This window comes from Neltuma alba, unplaced genomic scaffold (assembly GCF_004799145.2).
Source record: "Neltuma alba isolate B1F8T4 unplaced genomic scaffold, ASM479914v2 tig00012864_pilon, whole genome shotgun sequence".
NCBI lineage: Eukaryota > Viridiplantae > Streptophyta > Magnoliopsida > Fabales > Fabaceae > Neltuma > Neltuma alba.
Window position 1 is genome coordinate 238,848 of NW_021637245.1, and position 23,978 is coordinate 262,825.

The 23,978-nt window shown below is 36.9% G+C and overlaps 3 protein-coding genes across 7 annotated transcripts; 2 read left to right on the plus strand and 1 right to left on the minus strand.

Moving 5' to 3' along the window:
• Window positions 1-1,474: 1,474 nt before the first annotated feature.
• On the plus strand, window positions 1,475-4,062 carry LOC114731912 (uncharacterized). 2 transcript variants are annotated; one of them, XM_028919168.1, is made up of 6 exons: window positions 1,477-1,846; window positions 2,066-2,180; window positions 2,299-2,510; window positions 2,585-2,612; window positions 3,233-3,341; window positions 3,748-4,062. In XM_028919168.1, the coding sequence occupies exons 1-6, from the start codon at window positions 1,595-1,597 to the stop codon at window positions 3,827-3,829; spliced, it is 798 nt and encodes a 265-aa protein (XP_028775001.1). In that variant the 5' UTR covers window positions 1,477-1,594; the 3' UTR covers window positions 3,830-4,062. The 2 variants fall into 2 exon arrangements, with proteins under 2 accessions (XP_028775002.1, XP_028775001.1); XM_028919169.1 differs by lacking the exons at window positions 3,233-3,341; window positions 3,748-4,062 and adding an exon at window positions 3,081-3,215 and having other exon boundaries at window positions 1,475-1,846.
• Window positions 4,063-5,017: 955 nt separating this feature from the next.
• On the minus strand, window positions 5,018-7,438 carry LOC114731906 (lysM domain-containing GPI-anchored protein 1). The gene is made up of 5 exons (XM_028919162.1): window positions 6,518-7,438; window positions 6,144-6,261; window positions 5,891-6,052; window positions 5,749-5,780; window positions 5,018-5,570 (listed from the first exon to the last, which is right to left on the minus strand). The coding sequence occupies exons 1-5, from the start codon at window positions 7,191-7,193 to the stop codon at window positions 5,284-5,286; spliced, it is 1,275 nt and encodes a 424-aa protein (XP_028774995.1). The 5' UTR covers window positions 7,194-7,438; the 3' UTR covers window positions 5,018-5,283.
• A 4,525-nt stretch (window positions 7,439-11,963) lies between these two features.
• Window positions 11,964-22,839, plus strand: LOC114731905 (uncharacterized). Of its 4 annotated transcripts, XM_028919161.1 has the most exons (18): window positions 12,245-12,334; window positions 12,530-12,783; window positions 13,062-13,211; window positions 13,443-13,613; window positions 13,739-14,029; window positions 14,222-14,304; window positions 15,235-15,319; window positions 15,404-15,628; window positions 16,264-16,323; window positions 17,033-17,112; window positions 17,752-18,074; window positions 18,163-18,254; window positions 18,345-18,474; window positions 18,945-20,110; window positions 20,195-20,490; window positions 20,883-21,074; window positions 21,164-21,290; window positions 21,781-22,839. In XM_028919161.1, exons 3-18 carry the CDS (start codon window positions 13,140-13,142, stop codon window positions 21,829-21,831), a joined length of 3,444 nt encoding a protein of 1,147 aa, XP_028774994.1. In that variant the 5' UTR covers window positions 12,245-12,334; window positions 12,530-12,783; window positions 13,062-13,139; the 3' UTR covers window positions 21,832-22,839. The 4 variants fall into 4 exon arrangements, with proteins under 4 accessions (XP_028774990.1, XP_028774992.1, XP_028774993.1 ...); XM_028919157.1 differs by lacking the exon at window positions 12,530-12,783 and having other exon boundaries at window positions 11,964-12,334; XM_028919159.1 differs by lacking the exon at window positions 12,530-12,783 and having other exon boundaries at window positions 11,964-12,334; window positions 14,225-14,304.
• Window positions 22,840-23,978: the final 1,139 nt, after the last annotated feature.

Sequence of the window (23,978 nt, forward strand, 5' to 3'; positions counted from 1 at the left end):
TTAAACATAAAATCCCATAACATTTTTTTATAGCTAGTTTTTTTAATAACATACTACTTCTGATTTTTAATATAAGAACTATTTTGATATTCAATTTGGTCCTAAATATAAAAACTAATATATTTTGTTTCTCATATTTATCTTATTTTTTTAAATAGTACTTGTAGTAGTTACGTATATTAAATATTTCATCAAATGAGACTTCTAGTTAGTACATATAATTAGAAAGAGTATTTTAGGAAAAAATAATATATATTTATTACAAATAACTAACTTAATTAATTGAAAAAATCACAATTAAAGAGTTGTCAAAAGTCATGGTGAAGTTGTCACGGTCCCTATCTGCGTTTTCCAAATTTCAGGGTTTTTTTTGTGATTTTCTCTAGTTAATTTTCTTAATCTACTCAAATTAGTTAACTAACTCTTATATTAAAGACTATAAGTAGTATTGCAATGTAAAAAAAAGGACCACATTTTCCAAAAGTTTTTTTTTTGTTGCTTTTCATGAAACCATAGTTTGGGTAGGTCAAGCCATGGTTTTGGAGCCAAATCATGGTTTCATGAAAATGTGGGATGTTTGGCAATCTAAATCCTAAAATCATGGTTTGCGCTCCAAAATTGATTTTGCTAAGGTTAACAAACACCTCCTAAATATAAGACTCATATAATATAAACTACTCCTTCTTTAATATAAGACATATTTAACTAATTTGATTAAATTAAAGAAGTTAGGTAAGTTAATTAGTTGTAAAAAAATATGACATATTTTTTCTAAAACGCCATAATTATCTTTCTTAATATCTTCCTTTCCTCTCTTACCTGATTAATTTAAAAAAATGATAAATATGAAAAATAGGTTTTATATTCAGGACCAAAACTAACTTAACAATTATATTTTATATTAAAGACCGAAAGAATATTTTACAAAATGGGTTTTATATTTAGGACCAAAACAGTATTTAAAAAAAAAGAAATACATTTAATATTAATATTTACTTCAACTTAACAAGTTATAAAAGTTTAAATTTTTTTTTGGCATGAAATAAAAGTTTAAATTTATACGACTCGTTTAATTTCCCACAAATAGTACAATTTAATTTCACTGAATATTTCTTATTTATTCAAGGTTGGCCTTCCCTCCACAAGGCTCACTAGATTAAGTACCCAGAATCAAATAATTAAAATTGTCTGCATAATATTTTTTTATTTTAAATACATAAAAACAAACTTACATGAAATTTGGAAGAGAACTCTTGTCCCTTCTTCTTCTTCTTCTTTTTTTTAAAGCTTTTGCCCCCAGCATATGAAATTCAAATCAACCCGCCTCATGCCCGCGCCAAATAGCGTCAGCATTATCAAAGTTAGCAATAGCATCTGCGCCAAATAATTGCCGGCTTATGTAGAAATTAGAAAAACTATAACCTTTTTTTTTTTTTGGTTATATACGAAAAACCGGATCGTTATGAGCGCGGAAACATTTCTCTAACATATACACGCAAACGCTGAGGTCTTGTCGGAGAACCCAATTAGGGCTTCCCATTTCTAATCGAACGCTTCGCCCAATTCACGTTCCAGATTCGTAGTCCCGGCAACTATGGTGAGCCCGAACGCCGTAGAGGTGGCCAAGACAGTACTGGAGGTCGCCGATGTGGCTTGGACTGCCGTGGAATGCAGTCATCATCTCCGCCACCACGGCAATTCTCACAGCTCATCAGATGAAAGCGATGCAAATTTGGAGTCACTTCGATCCGAAAATCGGCGACTTAGGAGTTTGCTAGAGAAGAATTTGGTGCTACTTTATAAGCTTTCTCAATCGCCTTCATTCTTGAACGATTGTCCTCCAGATGTATGCCCTATTATCTTACTTTGTTCTTGGGAGTAGTTAACCTTCATATTTTTTTTTTAACCAAAAAAATTGACTTTTATATCAGAGATGCTAGTTTTCTTACTAATTGCTTTACTGCAAGCTAAATAAAAAGTAAACAAAACGAGTGCCTTTGGGTATACACTCCCTCCCCCTATTCGTCTCTCGCATTCTGTTGATGTGTTCTTGTTGTTAACATAGCTGCAAGCTCGTTTAGTGGATACTGTGAGGTCTGATGATTACCTGACGCGGCTCAAGTGCCTCCAACAAAATTGTACTGAGGGAGGCAATGAATTCCCTTTCAAGGAGGCCACAGGTATTGACTATATTTTGGGTAGAAGGTGGGGATGAGGAGTTAAATGAACGAATTTATACGTCCTGTGTGCGAGTACTTGGAATTGACAACTGTATGCTGTTTGGTCGTTCATCGGCAGATATTGATTATCAATCTGCGGATATTCTGATCAACGTTGATTCCGAACAACCGAGCTGGTGGGTGTGGGTCAAGGATGAGGTGGAACCAAGCAATGTTGAGGAATGGAGTGGAATTGATAATGAAAATTACGTAGTCATTGGTGAGGAACATGTGGTAGATGGAGTTGCCAACTTTATGGCTAAGTGCATTCTGTCAAACCCAAAAGCTCGAGTATGTTCTCGCTTATACTGATATTGATTTTTTATTTTCCATATCCAACTTTGTTTCTTTCGTTTTGATTGCAGAATTTGTCACCAGAGGAACTACGGAAAAGTAAGTCTCTGGTCAGGCCTTTGTTGCATCTTATATGGGTTGTCTGTTGCATTCTCTTAAACCAAATGGGTCGGGGTGGAGGTTCTCTCCAGCCCATTTAAGTTTATGCTGCACAGGAAAGTAATTATTTATAGAATCTTTGATCTTGTGTCATCATCTGATCTTACTAGTTTAGTGGTAACCTTTGTTCAAAATGGTATAAGTAGATAAGTTTCCTTTTAAACTTGCTGGATGATGTAATTATTATTTACTCCAATAATCATTGTGATGATTTCTGCCTTTTCCTTGTGGAGGTTTAGCGTGCCTAATTCCAATAACTAGATGTTTTATTTTCTTTGAACACTTGACATCCTTTTCCTTTGCTCTGATATGATCTTGGATTAAGTATAGGATTGCGTCTTGCTGCTAGTGTAATGAATTGACAATATTTTTGCATCTTTTTTATTTTCGAAATCATTTGATGCACAGCTCTGTTGAAGGCAATATTTTGCAATGAATTGTCACCTTTTCCTTTGCTTTAATATGATCTTGTATTAAGTATGGAATTGCGTCTTGCTGCTAGTGTAATGAATTGACAATATTTTGGCATCTTTTCTTATTTGAAATCATTTGATGCGCAGCTCTGTTGAAGGCATTGGGTGGTGTAAGCAAACTGGAGAGGGTATTAGATATTTGGCATGCAGGGAAGTTGTTTTATGCGCTATCTACCTGGGGACTTGCTTTGGCTGGGTATGACTCTTTCTATTAGCTTGCTTAGACAATCTAATAAAATCGACCGAGTAACAAGTGATTATATTCATATATCATCTACCGTGATCACCTTGACAGACTTGTAGAGCTTCTGCAGGGATATCCTCATGCGTTTTGCATGTGATTGTGTGTGTAGGTCTCTCTATTAACCCGCAGGCATAATCATATATTAGTTTTTTTGCCTACCCTTCGCATTTGAGGTGGGGCGGGACTGGAGAGGAGTTTCAGAACTCATTTGACAGTAGGGAAAATTCTGTAGCCTAATTTTTAGTGTTGTATTCCGTTAAAATCATTACTAATCTTGTGCGATTACCCAGAAAACGCGTGGGCTTTGACAATTTTTCATTCCTCCATTTATTCATTTTGTTTTTTATTTTGATAACAGACTGTACAAAAGCCGTGGGGTTTTGAGACTTGCTGCAAAGGGTGTTCACACTGGCAGCAAACTAGCTCTCAGGGCTCTTTGAAGATGGAGGTAGTTCCATGGCCATGGCAAATGTAAAATGTATATATGGAACTCGGTGCCTTGCTAGAACATGAACTTCCTATAAGCACTAATTCATGTAAATAACTGTAAATAACATTGATCTTGTCAATTGGCTCCTGAAACTGCTCAATTGGTTCATTGTATTGAACATCTGGTTTCTGCATTATAATGCCGAGTATGGTTTTGTGGACATGAAAATTTTGCTGCCTGCCATGTCAGGTGAGACTTATTAGACGTATATGATAATGATAATAGTTGCCACGAATAAAACTTATGACATCTCTGATTCATCAAGAAAGGCGTGGAGTGATTCATACAGTGAGTCAAAGATATTTAATACGAATAATAATTATGACCTATCCGACTTATCTAATTCATCAAGCATTGGGGATTATGAGGAGCAAACGTGATGGAGAGGCTGGTTTGGAATTAAACCAATGAATGTTGTGGTTGCGAGAACATACGAAGTCTACTGGCTTCTTTTCTGAACGATATCCAATGACTGTTTGTGTTTATTACTTATTAGGATATTATTTCGTACCAATCTCGTTTTGGAAAACTATTTTTCAAATGTTTTTTTCTTGGCCGGAGTGAGCGAAATTTTCTCTGTTGTCTTGGCGTTATTGCATGGGGGCCGCTGAAAGTTGAACAGCAATATGGCAAGGGCAAGGCTGGCAAACTACGGGAACAGAGAGGTTATTACGATCTACGAGCGCTCCAGTTGGACTGGGCATTCATCCATCAAAGCAATAATTGCTATTGCCAAATTAATTGGAAAAAGGTCGTCAAAACAGCCGTAGTTTATTTTGTTGAACCAAAAACAGACCGGAGTTACCGACCGCAGGTAAAATGTGGAGGGTACCGTGGAGGTAGTTAAGAAAAACTAAATAAAATGTACTCTTCCAAAAAATATATATATTTTAGTCTTAAATCTCAAATTTTAATTCAAATCATTTTTCAAATTTATGTTCCCTCCAAAACTCTACCTATTAATTATAGGAACAGTTTTTCATTAAAGCGCAGTTCTTGATGCTAGTAATAAAAAGATATTTTCAAATAATACATATTTCTACAAATAATTGATTTAACTAATTATTTCAAACTCCATAAATTAGTTATCAAATTTTTACATTTAGGATTAAGAAGAGCACGCAGGAAGATCACGATATCACGAGCAAATATTGACGAAGTTACATATCTGAAGCTGACCGTGCTACAGAAAGTCAGAAACCAACTTCCAATTCGCCTTAAACAAAGCATCCACCCCGCGCAATTTGGTCACTAAATTCGGTGAGTTACAATAATAACCACTAAAGGACCCGTTTCGTACAAATATAGCCAAAGCAAAAAGAGGAAGGAAATGCAACTAAAGATAGATATTTGAAACTAAGACAAAGGAGACACACCATCTTGGCTCAAAACTGAGACTATAAATTACAATCCCATGGAGATCATCAACTTGACAAGCAAGAACACAAGCGAAGATGTCAAAGCAGGCAAAGGATTCACTAAAGAGCAAGCATGGGAAGCACCAGAAGTAAGGCCACTAATCGGGCCATTTGCAGGGTGGACCCCTGGAAATGACCCCGTCGCCGGTACCACTGATGATTTGGGTGATAAAGGACCAGCTCCATTTGACACAGGTGATGGTGCTGGCGCAAATATTGAAGCTCTCGGAACTGTAGTAGGCGGTGCCGTGAGTGGAGGAAATTGCTGCGGCCCTACATCATGAAATCACAGCAGGCACATCAGAACTGAGTAACATAATTGATCAGCAAACGAACGTCTAAAAATGGAGGAAAATACTCATCGACACTGAATGGAATACAATGATTACAGTGATTCAGAATCTCTCTCTATTTCGGTGCGTGAAAACGAAAAACTGAACATCATGCTTACCAGGACATCGAGGTTGAAGAGATGTAGACAACCTGCAGGGTGAGAAAGATAGAATAAGCTTACAATTCAAGTCCAAGTCCAGCCAGAAAGTTCATATTGCAAATCACTGGGACAAAAGCCAGCAGGCACAGGATAGACATACGCTGTTATTATAGTGCCATTAGCAAAACCGTTATAATTGCAAGAATTAACACTGCAGCCGCCACCACCCTGTTGGGCTGTAACATTTCCGAGCATGAGATTGCTTCTTTTACATTGCATGCTTGAACAAGAAACAGCCAGAGAAGCAGGCATACAGTATAAACTGCGGAGAAACCCCAGTTAGCAGTCTATTTAACGGAAGCCGGGTGTATAATAAAAAAAGACTGGAAACCACAAACAGAGTTGCTCAGTACTTTAAATTTCGTGGCCCACAGCTACATAGTACACAGTGACCAGCTGTGACGGCGTAGCTTCCGTTAGGTACAAGCAGGCCATGATCAGAGGCAAATTTTGGGAAATTTGACGCGCAAGCTGTAACATGACAAACAGAAACAGAAATTGAACAGCGCACCGATTAGTTTGGGGTTTAAGCACTAAAGATTGAAGTAAAATTAGCATGACATATGTTATTTCCCAATTTGTTAGCATTACAGTGAGCTTCTAATAAGAGCTTAACCAGGAAAACTCATCAGGTGCATTCAGAATTATTACGAGTTCAAAAGGAAGAACATAGGTACTTAAAGGGTAAAGGCTAAACTCTGCGAGCAGAAATAGAACCAGAAATTACCGGGTATGGGTATAGCGAGAATATCGCCATCGTTGATAGCTGAACTTCCCATGGCATTGACGTTCATCAAGTCAGTCAGAGTGGTGAAATACCTCGCGGCGATCGCGGCCAAAGTATCGATTGGCTGGACCACATACGACAGGTAGATTGCAGGCAAAGTGTTATCGGTACCATTGAAGCAAGTGCATGGTAGCGGCACCACAAGATTCTGACCCGCATCCAGTACAGAAGGGTCACTTATCGAATTGGCTTCCCTAAGCTGGTCAGCAGACACCAGACCCCCATATATTGAATCCGCGATCGAAGATAGAGTATCAGAGGGACGAGTTTTGTAGTGGGTCGATACTGATTTGCGAATTCCATCAACACACGAACAAGTCATAGGGATTTTGAGGAAGAGCCGAGAGGGAAGAATGTGATGCTCCACGTCGGGATAAGAAATGTCAATGGCATTAGCAGTGAGAAGAGCAATTGGGTCGATTTGAAAGAGGGAGGCCACCTCAGAGACCTTTAGGTCAGTGTAGAGGGTATATCCGAGCAGAGCATTGCAGGAGTCAGAGTTGGAGCAGGGCTCGATTGTAGATTTACAACTGACATCACCGACATTGATCAAATTCAAAACCTGCAAAAGTAACAAAATGACAGTGCTTCGCAAGGCGGATGCTTTATTTGGCATTGTGGTAACGTCTTTATCTAGCCGCACCCCTTCAGGGAGAGAGAAACTAGATGAAGATGCTATGCTATCAACAGTGATAAACACCCAGAAAACCCGAAAATGAATATCTTTTCTGCGCAGGATTTGCCTTTGAAGTTGAAAGAGAAGGCCAAACGAACCTCCTTTTCCCGCTCGCAAAAGAAACGTTTTGGCCTTCGAGCTGGTAAAACCGGCAAGTCCAGAAAGATTAACCGAAGGAGGGAAATATGATGTACTGCTGAAGAGTATTTCCAGAAAGATGAAAGATTCGAGGGGCAAAGCTTATCGGAGGTGGATTTAGAAGGGTCGGAATTTTCCCCTACGAGGAAGGGGAATTCGGGGGCTTAAAGGATTGATTGCGTTTTCTTTTCAAGCCAGCGTCGAAAGCAAGAAGGAGAGAGCTAGGACTTTGGAGGATGAGTGAAAATTTGAGTGAGAAAAAAGGCTAGGATTGTTGAACAGAAAGATTAAAAGCGGTGTACCTTGTCGCTACACTGGCCTCTCCGTCACATTCTTCGTGATGGAGAGTTTCCAACATTGGCGTCCAGCTGGACTAGTTTGCCCCCGTGTGCTTTCAAGCTAATTAGAGTTCCTCGGCCCGAAAATGTAGTATAAACAAACAACATTAAAATATGTATTTCTTTTCTTTTCAGAACAAAAGTTATACTCCTCCGGTCCTAATTATAAGACCCAATTGACTTATTTGAGGAGATTAAGGAAGTAAGTTAAGTTGGTTATTTATCATAAATAAGTGTTGTCATTCCTAAAATATCCTTGCTAATTAAGTATATTGGCTAAAACTATCATTATTAGAAGGATTATCTTGGAAAAAAATGCATAAATATAAGAGACAAAATGGATTGGGTCTTATAATTAGGACCAAATAAAAAGTCAAATTGAGTCTTATAATAAGGACCGGAGGAGTATTTTTTATTGCGACAGAGGAGCAGCAAAAGAAATTTTTGAAGACTGGAGATGAATATTACGAACATTACATATTTTCTAATAGTTTTTGTGGTGGATGGCTGATGACATATGTTCCGGGGCCTGCTGGAAGCGAGGATGTCATGGTAATTTCGGAGGTTGCTTTTGAAATGGCGGGACAGTCAGGTATGGCCCACATGCAGACTAGGTGTTGGTTCGGATCCGCGGCTTTTCGGTTTTCCCAGATTTTAAGGCCATCAAAACAATCAAGCATTTTAAATTTTTTTCGGGGTGAAATCAAAGCATCTAATTACCTGCAATCGGCTCCACCACCGGCATCCGAGGGCTCCTCAACCGGAACCCGCTCAAACCGATGGCTCTAAGCTTGGAATTCGCCTTTTTTTAAAAAAAATAAAAATCTTCCAGTATTTTGATTTTTTTTTTTTAATGGTCTACCTAGTATGATGATCTTATTTGTTTTTTTAATATATATCCAGCATCTCAACATTATTTTTTTAGTTACATCTAAGATTTAATATGTTAGATATATCAAAAATAAGATTAAAATATTGAATATATTAAAAATTAAAAATAAAGTGATAGATACACCATTAAAAAAAAAGGCGATTGGGTGCTAAGATATACCTTTGCTTATACAACCAAGGGTATAAAAGATTATATGCATTGCTTTTTTAATTCTTAATATAAAATCTAGTGACATTTTGCTTGAAATTATGTACTGAAGCCGAATTTACAAGCAAGCAAATCAGCAATAACAAGTTGTCATCAATTTAATAAAAAAATGTTAAGATTTCGAATTCTAACTTTTTCTTGAGAAGGAAAAACGAAACAGGCTTATTTTAAATTTATGATTCTGTGTATTAGTAAATTTTAGTTTGTATGCTGTGTTTGCTGAAATTGGTCAGTATTGGTTCGCAATCGCATCTTGACGTGTCCAAAGGCTAGTTCCCTAATTATTTTGTGCCTGATTAGGTTAACGTTTGCTGGCCCAAATGTGGCTTAATTTCAAGATAAGCCATATTACAGTGTTTGATGATGTTTGGTAGGGCTTCAAATACATTAAGCTTATTGGATTTTAAGCTAGCTCAACGCACAATTAGAATGAGTTGGAGGAGGGAGCTTATGACTCAGTTGGAAGAACTTATTTCTGCAAGTGTGTCAGATAACCTTTTCCCACCATATTGTTCTCTCCCTTATGGCACTATTCCTCCTCATTATTTCTCACTCCTCCTTATTATTTCCAATCAGGAAGGGTCCACGTATAATATTCTCTCGCCTCTGGACTTCATTTGCTCTTCCTTTTTTAATATCTTCCATAATTTACAACCACTGGCAGTAATTTTTTTATATTTTTCTTATGTTTTCAATTTTAATTTACTTATTAAATTTTATTTGTTATATTAAATTAAATTAAATTAATTGTATTATTTCAATTTATTTTTTTATCATGTTTCATTTTATATTTAAAATATTTTTTATGATTTTTCTAAAAATTTAAAATTTAATTCACTTATTAAATTTGACTTCTTCATATTAATTTATTTTAATTTCATTGTATCATGTGAAATCATTTTTTTATCTGTTTTTATTTATTAAAATTCATACCCATTTTGGTCATTTTACAACCAAACTTACTTTTATTCAACTATAATCCAAACAACCTATTACCAATCTCATTTTTGCAAACTAGCTTTTCTAAACTCCAATCCAAACATAATTCAACTTATCCAATTTAGCTTCTACTCAACTTCACTTCTCCGCAAGCTACTTTTAAGTTACTTTTCTAATCGCCGATCCAAACAGACTCTTTATTCCGTATTTATCTTAGCCTCGAGTCATAAACTTTTTTGACGGATCCGCATTATGATGAGCACGGAGTGCTCAGCACTCAAAACGTCCAGGGACTTTTATTTTTTATTTTTTTCATCACAAAAAAAATGTATGAGAATTATTTTTGGTTAAAGTTTATCTAATACTCCAAAGTATTTTTTTAGATATATTCAATATTTTAAAATATTTTATCATATCCTGAAATATTTTCTCATATGTATTTAGTGTTCTAAAATATTTTTTGACAGTGCATTTGAAAAAATATTTAAGAATTTAGTATTTTAAAGTATTTTGTAATCTATTTGGTACCTAAAATATTTTTTCACGTGTTCATTATTCTAAGATGCTTTGTGACTGGACTTACCTAAAAACATATTTTAAGGTCTGGTATTCTAAAGTATTTTATTATCTATCTAATATCCTGAAATATTTTTCAGTATTTTAAAATACTTTGTGATACAATATCAAGAAATAAATTTTTTTAAAAACATTAAATGCACGTAAAAAATATTTTAAGATACTAAATGAATCATAAAATACTTTAAGATATTAAAAACATTTAAAAAATATTTTTGAGTGCCAGATAAATGTTAACAAAAAATAATTTTAATACATACTTCCTCTGATCCTTAATATAAGAGTTAGTTTAACTAATTCAAATATATTAACAAAATTAGCTAAATTAGTCATTTGTAATAGATAAGTGTTGTTTTCTCCAAAATACTTTTCACTAGTTACGTGTATTAACTAGAGCTACTAATTGATTAAATCTTTAATACGTGCAATTATCATAAGGACTGTAGTAAAAAATAAATATATATGAGAAGTAAAGTGAATTAAAATCTATTTAAAACTAAATTAAATATCAAGCTAATTTTTATATTAATAATTTGAGATAGTATAAATTTGTTTGTAACAAAAAAAATAAAGTAAAAAAAAATAAAACGCTCAGCACTCAAAAAGCATATCGTTTTGAGTGCTGAGCACTTCGTGCTCATCAGGCTGATGAGCACAAAATGTGAACACTTTGATGGCTGATAATCTTTTGCTATTATTACTCATCATTAATTTAATAATCTAATTACTTGTGATTAATTTAATTGTAGTTGTTGATATCAGCGGGGCCAGAGAACATGTTGCGTTTGTTGTTCTATAAACACTTGGCGAGGCTCCCACTGGCCAACGGTTAGCATTGTCCGCGTGCTTACATCACAATTACTCCCGCAATCTTTAACATAGAACCTAATTATTGAGTTAATTTTGATCCTAAATATATAGCATATTTATCATATTTATTAAATTTTTCTAAATTACCCTCATGAATATTCCCTCAACCATAATCAAGCGGAAAAGGAAGAGAAGACATTAAGAAAGATGATTATGGTGTTTTAGGAAAACCACATCATATTTCTTATAATTAGCTAACTTATTTAACTATCTTAATCTAATCAAATTAGTTAAATAGGTCTTATATTAATGATCGGATGAGTAACATGTTTTGATTTTTCCCTTGCCAACACACACCCGCATATTGAATTTCTTTTTTATTTATCTTATCAAACACATAAATCATCCTATATCTTTTATTTTTGTCCGCAAACAATTATCCGTTATCTGATCTTCTTATTATCAGTTCATAATTTTTTTTTTTGGCCGAAAATCAATTCATAATTTGATAATTTTTTAGCAAGGGTGGCGAATCATTCTTCAACTTTTTAGTCAAGAGTAGCTGGTAAATTTTTTTTTACCATGGGTTGGTTTGAAATAACTTAAAAATAGCTTTCTAATCATAATTTATAAAACATAAGTGTTTGAGAAAAATTTTTGAGCACTATCTAAAGAGGCTCTGTATCTTCCAAATTTGAAATTTGATAATTTGATAATCTTATATATAACTGGACCCATATGATAACGGCCTTGAATTGAAAGGCCTGACCGCTCCGAGGCGAGGCCCTAAACCCGGATGGCGGGAACAAAGTCGTCTTTCCCTCCAATTTGCTTTCTCTGAAAGTTCATTCTAATTCCCCTCTACTGCACCCCGCTTTTTACCGTTACCCCCAATGTCAAAGCCCTAATTATTCATTCTACCGAATCCCGTCCGATTTCACGGGTATTCTATTAAGATGGACGGCTCTACAGTGGAGCTCAGTCCAAACAATCTGGCCACACCCAAGCGCCGGAATGATCGCCGGAAGTTGGTTCAGTCGACATTGTTCCCTCAGAAAACTCAAGAGTCCGATGACAGAGCTGATGATCAACAAGAGGAAGAAGAGGCACACTGTTGTGCGAATGAGAACAAGAAGGGAAAGTCCAAACTGAAAGTTACTCCTCGAACCAAGAATTCCAAGGTCAGATTTCAGCAATTCAATTTTCTCGAGTTTTCATTTGTGAATAGTTGAAAATAAATTGCGTCTGTGATTCCTCCATTACGCCTCTATCCTGGCGGACTCGAGAATCGATATTTCACTGATGAACTCAACTCTCAGTTTGATTGCCACTCTTATTGTAGTAAAACTCAAGTAACCTTTTCCTTCCCCTCACAGCAAAAGGAGAAGCAACTGCAGAATACTGCGCTAGAGAATATGGGCACACCCAAGCGCCGGAATGTTCGCCTGAAGTTGGTTCAGTCGACATTATCCCACAGAAGACCCAAGAGTCCGATGACAGAGCCGATGAGAAGGAGGAGAACAATTGCCTTGATGATCGACAAGAGAAAGAAGAGGCACATTTTTGTGTGAATGAGCATGAGAAGGGAAATTCCAACCGAAAAGTTACTTCTCGATCCAAGAATTCCAAGGTCAAATTTCAGCAATTCAATTTTCTTGAGCTGTCTTGTGCGAACAGCCTACAGTAATTAAGCCTGGGGTTCTTGTATTACACCTGCATTTTAGCAGACTGGAGTTTCTGATGTTAAATTCAACTTTGAGTTTATTGTTATTGATATCGTAATAAAACTCGAGTACTTTTTCTTCCATAAAAGGGACCAAATAATATTTGCATTTAGACTAATTAGATAATCGGAAGGTTCGAATCCTAATAATATGACATTTCTACTGTTTTCTTTTTCCCTTACAGCAAAAGGAGAAGCAGCTGCAGAATACTACGCCAAAGAAACGGTCACCCAATGGGGTTAAGGGGGCAAGCTCACGGCAAATGGTGAACGACGTGGCACAGATTAATATGGCAGTCCCTGATTTGCGTTTGGAGGCAAAACTGTCAGCTGAGGTTCGTACGACTGGCTCATACTGTTCTATTTGTTTTTAATGGGTTGCCTGCATTATTGGAATCTGATCGATGCTGTGTTCTTTATTTGGCAAGCAATCCTTCTGCATTGATATTTTCATTCACCGCTGACAAATTATTTTCTCTGATTATAACTATGGCATCAGTTTTGCTGTTACTTCCATGGGACTTGTTAAAGATTGGTGATAGACACTCTTTCTATGATTTAATCAGGAAAATTCGAGGATGTTTGCTGGACGGCAAATACATCCCTTTTTTTCTTCATGGAAGGTTGGGAAGAAACCTCATGAGGCAGCTGAATCGGAACTCAGTTTATGTGGAGCGAGGAGGAAAGATGAGGAAGTACTTGCCCGTGCTGCTATTCATGTGTTTGAAAATAATCAGGTACGTTACTTGTCCTACGCATTTGTTGTTAGCATCCTATTATGACAAAAGTGGGCGATTTGTATCTCCTTCGTTGAAAATTCTGTTATTTCTGTCTGAGAATTTAGCAAAACTCTTTGATGCAGGATATCAATGATACATCATTGCCAGACTGGAAAAACTGGACTTTTTTGGGGCAGACTGCCAAAGCAAATTGCTGTCCAGAAAGTTCATTTTCCTCTGTTTTTGAGGGTTCTATTGAGCCCTTAAATATTGATAAGCTTCACAGTACTTTTTATCCCCCTGGCTGTATAGATTCTCAAAATGTCCCATCTGGTTCAGATCAACAATCTATAGAATCTACGCAGCCTCAAGTAGAAAAGTCAGCTGGACCGGCTGGAGGGCAAACAAGCCTTCAATCACTAGAAGCTGAATTGGTACGTGTTCGTTGTAATATTAGAAAGTGCCTTCCGTCCATGCTCTTCAGTAATTCCTGTGGACAAATTAAAAAAAAAAAAAAGATATATGAGATTTAGATGCCTATAGGTAATCAGTGGAAGCTTTTTAAAGGTGGAGATATTTTCTTTCCTTCTGTTTTAATTTGTTACTGTTGGCAATTACATTATCAGCAGGACATGAAAGCCGATACTGAGCAAGCTGGCATTTTTAGAAAGTCAGATCCTGAACCACAGAGTAGATTTCTTCAAGAGAGGTTCATATTCTGTATTTACGTAAATCTGCATGATGTAAAACCACACTTGACTTCATATTGCAAATGGTATTTAGGGCTACCAAGTGTTGTCAATACGTATATTCAGCTTATGACCTCTCTGATCTGCCAGGCATATGCTAACTGCTTAGTTAAGAAAGATTCCTTTTTTGTGAAGCGCAAGGTTTTTAAATATTAGAACATGTTGCGATTGTTTCCTTCTGTTCATTTATCTTTTTAACAACATTTTGGTCGTCAATAAGGGTGAGCAGATAGTCTTTTACCCTATGAAGAGAGGTTGAGAGACAAAAAAGAACACTTGAGACAGTCATTAATTGAGATTTCTTGGTTAATGGTTTAAGAGTTGGATTCAGATAAAGCAAAATTTTATTGTGCATTCCGTGTAGCCTACCCCATTTAGTAAATAAGGCTGTTCTTGTTCTAACACTTAGGTCATCAAAAAATTGCTTGGATCTCACCTATGATATTCCTAGGCTAGGTAGAATTCAAGTTGATTGGTTTATTTGTGCATTTTTGGCTCAAGCTAGAAAGTTGTGACTTCTGAGATCATGTTATGATGTCCACTAAAATTTTTCCCTTTTTGGTGTCTAGATCTTGATGAGCATGAATTCTTGGTTGTAATTTTATATTTCTGCTGGTTACTTTCCTCCTTTTCTTTTGCTTATCTTCTAATTCTAAAGGGTTCATTCTGTACTTTAAGTTGCTGCTGTACTTGGGTTTCTAGGCTGTCCAGCAATAGAAAATTTCAATTGTCAACAAGAGAAAATAGTTATAGTTCTGATTGCATATTTTTTAGTAATGGCCCAGCAATTGAAGGACTCATTTATTATGTCCTACATATATTAGATTTTGGTTCGGGAATGCTTTTCACTGACAGGCAGTTTTTTTCCCCCCATGTCCTGTGCATTGCAGCATGAGGTTGTATTACCATAGTTGTGGAGATAAGGCCGAGGGAACCTTATGGACATACAAGTACAAGCCAACAAAGGCCTTTGAGGTTTGACGTTTTTGGTTAGCTTTGTTTTTATTTTTGAAGTTATATCTGATAATTTTCCACGGCTTTAAATTCTGACTTTAATAGGTATGTGGTAATGATGAGTCTGTGAAATTTTTGCGTGACTGGTTACAACTCTGGCATGGAAGACGTTATCAGAGAAGGAAAGATGCCTTGTATAGGGATAAAGTTGATATGCAAGGCGATGACGATGATCATGATTATGTCTGTTCTCATTATGACTATGATTCAGAAGACATGACCGAGGAGGACTCCCTGGAGAATGTCCTCTTAATTACTGGACCAATAGGGGTGTGTGAAAATCTTCTTTGTTATAGCTATGGCACACATTTTGTCTGCATAAATTGTTTTTTCTTCATCATTTATAATTGAAGACTACCATTATTTAAACGTTGGCTGCTGTTATTTGTTAAAATATGGATGAAGCACTCCCAGTAACTTGACTAGGGTTTAAGGAACTTCTTGTAAACTTCCTAGTAGATGCAACTCGTCGAAGTGGTATGGTAAATGAAATGAGTTTGATAGTCTGGCTAACACTGCAATCCTTTTAAGCCCTTGAAAAATTGCTTGCACAAAGATGAATTTTGACTGCTTCGTAGTCCAATTATAAATTATAGGAAAGGTGTAGGGTTGAATTCTAATTGGTTAAACCCCAATTGCTCTTGTATATAAAATTTCTTTGTGGCATAATGAATTCTGGTATTTGGGTTAATGTTACTTAGTTGTTCAGTTTGAGGATAGGATAATATGTTTTCCTGTTACTTTCATTAAAAATATGTATGTGAAGTTTGAACTTTCCCATTCACCCGCCACTGTTTCTAATACAGCTGTAGAGCATCATCATTATCTATCTGTTGCTAGATCAAATATTTTGTTCTATGTAGCATCCATATTGGTGGCTAAGGCATAAAAATATCATGTTGTAGTGTGGGAAGTCTGCGGCTGTATATGCTTGTGCACAAGAGGAGGGGTTTGAGGTTCTAGAGGTATTTTTTTTCCCTTTGGCCATTTAGATGTATCTGTTTCGAAGATGTTGTGGCTAGTTATATTTTTTGATTGGCCTACATATGTATTTACATGAATTCATTGATCTCATGCATGTGGTTGCTTTCAATCCTTGAAAAGCATTAGCGAATGTGAGGCCAAGTGATTACTTATCGAAGTGGTTGTTCTGATGTTCTATTATGCTTGCCTGTTTTTCTTCTCGCTTTGGAATCAAGCTTAGCCCTACATTTTTTGTTTGGTGCATGTAGATATAGATTTATTAAATTTATGTGCATTGCACTTTGGTGCGTCCCGTGCAACTCAGTGCTCAATTAGCATTAAAAATTACGGTGTAATCTTTGATGCAATATTTTTAATAAAATGTGTCATATATCCCACCCACTCTCTTGTCAACTCACTGTTATCATTTGCGTTTAATCATATAACAAAGCAGTCAGACAATGAACTTTACTATCCAATTCAAATTATTCTCAAATCAAAGTCAAATCACTCCATCACTCAAATAATTAAACACAAGACCATATCACACAATCCAAAGGGTACAATGCACAAGCCAAGCTACATATTTGGCTTGCTACATAATTTATATATTAGTAGATATTTATATTAACCCAAAATTTCCTTTAGCTTTTATTCTTATTATTATTAAGAAAATTACACTGTACCTTATTGCACCTCTTGTGTAAACAGCTCAATGCATCAGACTGTCGGAATGGGACTGCTGTCAAGCAACACTTTGGAGATGCTCTTGGATCACGTGGGTTCAAAAGGTGAGAATTTCTTGTCAATGCATGTAGAAATATGATGCAAAAGTGTTGGACCTTAGCAATTGTATCATCAGTTGACTTATTTTAGCATTCCTTTTATATGAGGAGATGCCTTTCATCCCATTGACTAAACGAAAATATATGTTGGATGGCATGAGCCATTGTGTTCTTACTTCTTAGAACACATGCAAATCAAATAAGTTTTCCTGTGTTGTCTCGATGTCAATTGTTAGAGATTTAAGCTTTAGTTGTGATGTCATGGAACAGGAGAGGAAATTGTGATGTCTATAGTGTCAATCTTCACCTACGAAGAGGAAATTAAATTTTAGAAGTCCACGTAGTTGTCAAATCAAGCATGGGCTAAGCATTAAATGGCACTTGTTACTTGGTTCCCCTAGATGTCTTAGGTGATAAGCTTACGATGTGGGGCTGGGCTGTTTCTTTGTTCATTCTTCACCACCATTTGGAAAAAAACAGAAAAACTAGGTTTAAGGAGAAAGAGAACATGAAGCTTTTGTTAAACTGCTTAATTACATTGTCCTCCTTTATTCAATTAATTCTAATAAAATTAAGCTGCTTCTGGTGAGAAACCTTTTCGTTAAGTTGTCCTATAATAATGGATCTTACATGTTGTATATCAAGGTTATTGGAACACACCAATAGTTCACCAATGAAGAAAAAGAGGAAGTTACCCTCAGGCCTGGCTTTGCCTTGTAACAAAGCATCTGATGCGTTAAATGAAGGGGTAGCTGGACCAATAGCCATATCTGATGATGAAGCTGTCTGCCCTGATGCAAGATCTTGGACATTACCCGGCCACAGAAACTTAATTGGGTATGATAAAGTCCAAACATTAATTCTAATTGAGGATGTGGACATCCTTTTTCCTGAAGATCGTGGATGTATTGCTGCCATACAACAAATTGCAGAGACAGCCAAGGGGCCAATTGTACTAACCTGCAATAGTAAGATGACATTTTAATTCGATGACTCTTTGTTCAATGTATAGTTTTTATCAAAGTGTTCATTTTTTATATGATTCTTTTGAATCAGGCAATAATCCTGCGCTGCCAGATAATTTTAGTAGATTGTGTGTTTCTTTCTCATTGCCATCCGCAAAGGAGTTGCTGTGCCACTTGTACATGGTATGTGCTTAAGGACTCCCCTACCTCTTAAAGAAGGGAAAAGGGTAGGAAATCTGAAATTTTATAATGTTGCAATGAATCTAAATGCAGGTTTGTGTCACAGAAGCAGTCAACATTCATCCTCTCATATTGGAGAAATTTATACAATCTTGTGGCGGTGATATCCGCAAAACCATCATGCATCTTCAGTTCTGGTTCCAGAGTAAAAGATTAAGAAAAGGTGCATCACGGAAAGCTTGTTACTAAATCATGCATGGTTATGATGATTATCTTCTATGAAAACCATAATGATTCTCCTTCATCATTGTGTACTGTGTTCTCTTACAATTAAGACCTTCAATTCCCATCTTCAGTGATAGCATATTAAGCGACGGTTGTTATATGCATTTATTGACTGAGGAAATATTTAAAAAGTGGGTATAACCACATTTGAAGTTAGGATGGGTTAGGTCATACAAATTTTTAGTTGTGAATGGTAGTATTACTGAAAAACAGGTAAACTTAGTATTTTTTCAAGAGGGGATTCTTTTTGCACGTGTATAGGATTTGTCTTGAGATTGCTGCTCAGTTGTAATTAATACTCCTTTATTTCTTTTTTGTCCTGTGCACTCTTTATGTTTTGAGGGCGGTTTTGGTTTCTACATGGTCATGACATACAATAAAGTTATGATTTAATCTCTTTATGTCCAGACAGAAAAGCACAGAAATTGTATAGCTCGCTTCCATTTGACCTTGAGGTTGGCCATCAGATACTGCCCAAGATGATGCCCTGGGATTTTCCCTCTCAGTTATCTGAACTAATTGAGAACGAAGTTACCAAGGTAATAACCACAATGGAGGAAAACTCTAGTTTGCAGAGGTCAGTTGAGAAGCAGTTTGACGTAAATGAAAAGCAAAGTGATTCAGAGGCGCAGCAGATGGGAGCTGATTGCATAGAGGCCAAAAAAGTAGAAATGCTTGAGAGGAATGGATCTGTTACAGAATACAGCGAATTGGAGGCTCAATTTCATGCTCTTTCTGAGATTTCAAATTCTTCATGCACCCCAGTTGCACCTTCTAATCGAAAGATTCAAAGGAAGCTTGTAGTGATGTCCTCTGGTTCTGAGGATGAGGGTTTATATAACGGGCATCCTCTAGACATGTGTGATGATGCTAACAATGGACCATCTCTTGAAGACAACGGTGATTCTCCATCTAAATTTCCAATTAATAATAAATATAGCAGCACGCCATTTCTTAATCGGCGTACCGGATTGGAGGAGTCTGAGGTGGACCTGAGTAAACGTTTAGGAACAGCTGATGGTATGTGTTTAAATGAAACATCCAAGTCATTTGATGTATCCTGCGTTCCAGAATCAACTTTCGTTCCTGAGACCATTAATGAAGTGGAGACTATCTCTGGAGCAGTGTCTTGTGGCAATCTTGCTGATCCTGTGGAAGTCTCTGTGAATAACGAGTCACTACCATTCACTTTCCGTGTCTGTAATTGCTTAACCAAGCGAGCACAAGATGATGATTTGTTGGGAAGTACCAAAATACCAGAATATTCTCAAAAAGAGATCTCGCAAGATTTAGTTGATGAAAATATGGAAACTACACCTGTGTATAATGTGATGGATGAATGCAGTCGGGTGGATTTCAAAATGAAGTCCCATTTTATCGAACCCCTTCCATCAACGGGGACTGATGTTATACATAAGCTGTGGAGAGAACTTCGTGAATGTCGAACAGATTTAAGACAGCATGTTGCCACTGAACAGCCAGGTGCTTTTCAAGTTGTTAAACTAGCTTGTGGTATGAGCAATCTAATATCAGAGGCTGACTTGCTGTTTAGCAACTACCAACAAAAAGATTGTGTAAGTTCCTTGTAATGGCTGCAATAAAATTTCCAATTTTTCTTCTTTGTCCATGTCAGTATTATGATAGTGATGAATCTGCAGGATATTTTGGAAGCCCCATCTCCACTTTTTAATGAAGGCACATTTAATTGGTATGATGAGCAAATGATGGTATCCACTGTTGCTGAACATGGGTTTTGTTTTTACGCTAAGCACTTGTCAGATATGGGATTGAAGTCAGGCCGCGATAACTGTGTAGATTTGACTTTGGAGATGTTGGCTTCCACTACTAACATAATGGCCTTGGGCCATTTATCTAGACAGGGCCTCACAAACCGTACTAACCCCTGTACTGAAAAGGACTTAGAGAACAGGTCAAGAAATGATTTGCCAGGCAGGTATGTATTTTTGCTGCAATATTATATTTAATACAAATTTTCTTGTCATTTGCCGATTTGATTATACAGATTTCCATGCAAGGTAGTCATCCTTCATCTTTAGTGATTTGTACAAGTTTCTGTTGACTTGGATATTATTATTCTACAGAAGATTTTTAAAAAAAAAAAAAACAGGAAGAAAACCTCGCAGTTGTCATCCACTTCTAAGGTCAAAGCAAAGCCGATTGAAAATTATTGAATAATTAAGTAATCCCAAGCGGAGTCACCCTTCTATTTTCATTTTAACTTGTATCTAATCTTCACGAATGGCCTGTATCGTACTTTTCATTTATTCATACTGTATTTTGGTCATGTTTATACACGAACCTTACTTTTGGGAGCCTTCGATACAGCCAAATGCAAACATCACTGTTCGATGTAGTCCAGTCCATTGTTCCTGCGAGATTATCCTTAGCCCTGAAAGGTGTTGCATTCAATGAATATCTATCTTCATTGCGCCTTATTGCCGGCTTAGAAGATTTCCGCATGTCACAAGGTGCTGAAAAGACTAGAAGGCGAAGGTACGTGTTGCCGAAGCCAATTCTATATTTTTCGAGCCCTTCCGATTGGCTGGAAAAATTTAATTCTGGCATCACTTAAGTAGTGTCTTAATTGGCATGATTTTTCGATGCAGGGCACGGGTTGCTCAACATTACTTGAGCAAGGGTACTATGACGTTGTCGCGTGAAGATATATCATTGTTGTGTGAAGGAGATCTGTACAGGAAGATTTTCCCCAAGTATGTTGCTGCCAGCAACAAGGTGGATGGCAACTTGACGTAATTGAACGATTGGGCATAGAGTTAATAATTTATTCATTTTGTTAAAATAATAATAATTTATTCATTCCCCACACTTTACACCCAGACATTCATAGCTCACAAGAATGATGATCGGCATAGGATGGGGGCCCTCCGATCGTGGGCGGCAATTGTAAATTGAACCAGAAGAAATAGGCTGAGCGGATTAGGATTCGAAGTAGGAATTGGCCCGGTTCTGTAAAATGATATCATTGAAAGCCCAGGTTTTCTTTCCTCTTTTTTAACACAAGTATATCTTAATTAATCCTGTCAACTAATTTTCTGGGGTGTTGTTCAGCCTGAGCAAATGCCTCCATAAATTTGTAATTGGACATCATTCATAGGTCTTGTCACGTCTGTTTCAAATGTTCTCATCTCGTCAGTTCTTTTCTTTTTTTTGGGGGGGGGTTGGTTGTGATGGTGAGCCCAATAAAAAACCGTTATTACGACGGCTATATGGCGTTAAGCTTGAAACTAAAGGGTCAAATATTTCCATGAAGTAGATTTCTCGCTCTGTTGCCGCTTGCTAATGGCAGGGAAATCAGGCGGAGGTGAAAATGCCCGTGCAGCTAGCGTCTCTAATAATTGTTGCTAGGACAGAGGACGAAGGTAGATTACCCAAACTCTAGACAGCGTCTTGTAATTCCGCGAAAATGAAACTGAGCATAGTCTTGAGAAATCAGTGTAATGTGCTGCAACGAGTGGATGAATAAGAGATCCCGAGGGACAGAATATCATTTGAGCTTGTATATGTTGTAGGATGGTCCATGCAATGCGTATGCGGATGATAGATGAACTTTCCCTGGCTTCAAATTTTCTGTGGCCTCCCAAATCTTGTGTTGGTGATCACCTACGAAGGAAAATTTCTATTGCTCAAAGGCTGAGTCTCCTGATGATCTATGTGGTGAGACAAATCCCCAGTTCCTAACACTTGAGTCTTACCGGCGACATGGAAGGGTCAGCTTATTGTCATTTACCGCTACTGAAAAAAGGGAGGGGGTCACTTGGGGACCTCGTCGCTTCACTTTGAAAACTTCTAAAAATATTCTGAAAAGATCAAGATTTTGGCTCTCAATCTGGAAGTGTCATCTCTTTTAGAATTTCCCCATACTTTGGTGTTTAGCTTCACTTTTAGAAATATCAACTATATCTTTGGATTTTCATAACTACTTTTTTCTTGGGGGGTGAAATGATGATAACAAATTTGATTTCAAGGGAATCATGATTGTATGATGCCAAAAGCCTTGCCGTCCTGACGCGGCTGTATTAGGAAGCAAATGGGTGTACTTAATAAGCTGTCATGATTATTGAAGCCTATTGCGGACAAGTCTGCGATTGCTTGCTCTTGCTTTGCTTTGCCAAAACCTGACATTCAACTTCATCCTTGCGCTTCATTTTTTGTTCTGTTTGGTTTGGTCCTCCAGAGCTGTGACTGTGAGCCTTTGAAATGAGTCGCCCTGCTTCATTATGACCCCCTCACTCTCTCTCTCTCTCTCTCTGCCTTTCTTCCTCTGTTCAAACCCTTACCACTTGTTTTCTTTGTATTGTCTTCTCTGGACATTGTACGCAAACTGAAATTAAATTTTTTTCATATTTTATAAATTATAATTGAAAATTTGTTTATAATTATTTTAAGCGGTACTATATACTACACGACGAACCATTTCAGATTTCCCCCAGACTTCTCCCTGCTCCTTTCATGCAAGAATAATTTAGCTTACTGTTTTTATTTGGCCAAGACGGCAAGTTAAGACCGTAACTCACCATCCCCGAAAAGACTGATCAGTATATTTTAATATCATAGCAAGCACTAGTATAGACTATTAGATGAACTGTGTTTGCCGATTAATCATTGCCCATGTATCCACAATAGTATGTTGATGGCACAATATATTTAAATCTCGTCACGAGTTGCGAAGATGCATGTCGCTGAACGCTAATTCGTCTGTATTCTATTAATTTGAATCCCTCTCTGATCGTCTCAATATCCAATCAATTCCCTGTCGACTGTCATTCCCAATTCACAAAGGCTCAAGCTTTTTTTTTTTTTTTTTTAACTTTTGGTGAAAGAAAGGCTCAAACTTTCAGGATGAAAGGTCGTTGGAGCGATATTGGTCTGACTCGCCATTTTCCTTCCACTCTGGAACCCCAACCCAGAACAACCATTCCAATTGAATTAAAGTGCAGTGAATGAAGCAAAGTAAATACACTGGATATTGTACCGGCAGCCTCTTCATCCCTGTAGGGCCATGGAATAGCAATACATTTATGTATAATTAATCGTTCATGTGCATGCAGAAACTTTCGGTGTTAATTTTAATTAATTAACGACTAGATAATGCAGCGATGTTCGGCTAAGGTACGAAGCACTGCTCCAAAATGAACAATACTAAAAGAAATTGCCTAGTTTAATGAAGAAAGAATCAGAGAGGTTTGGATGGTAAATAAGAGAAATGTGTGAAGGTAAAAAGGTAAAGTGGGTTGAGCGAGTTTCCCGGGAGCAATAATTTGCAAGTACGACCGCTGTGAGAGAAGTGAGTGCGACTTCGTCTTCCATCATAACTCATCATCTTCCAAACGCAAACAAAACCCAATTCACGAGGGGTCCCAACTCTGACACCCCTCCTTCATCTGCACTGTATAAACTATT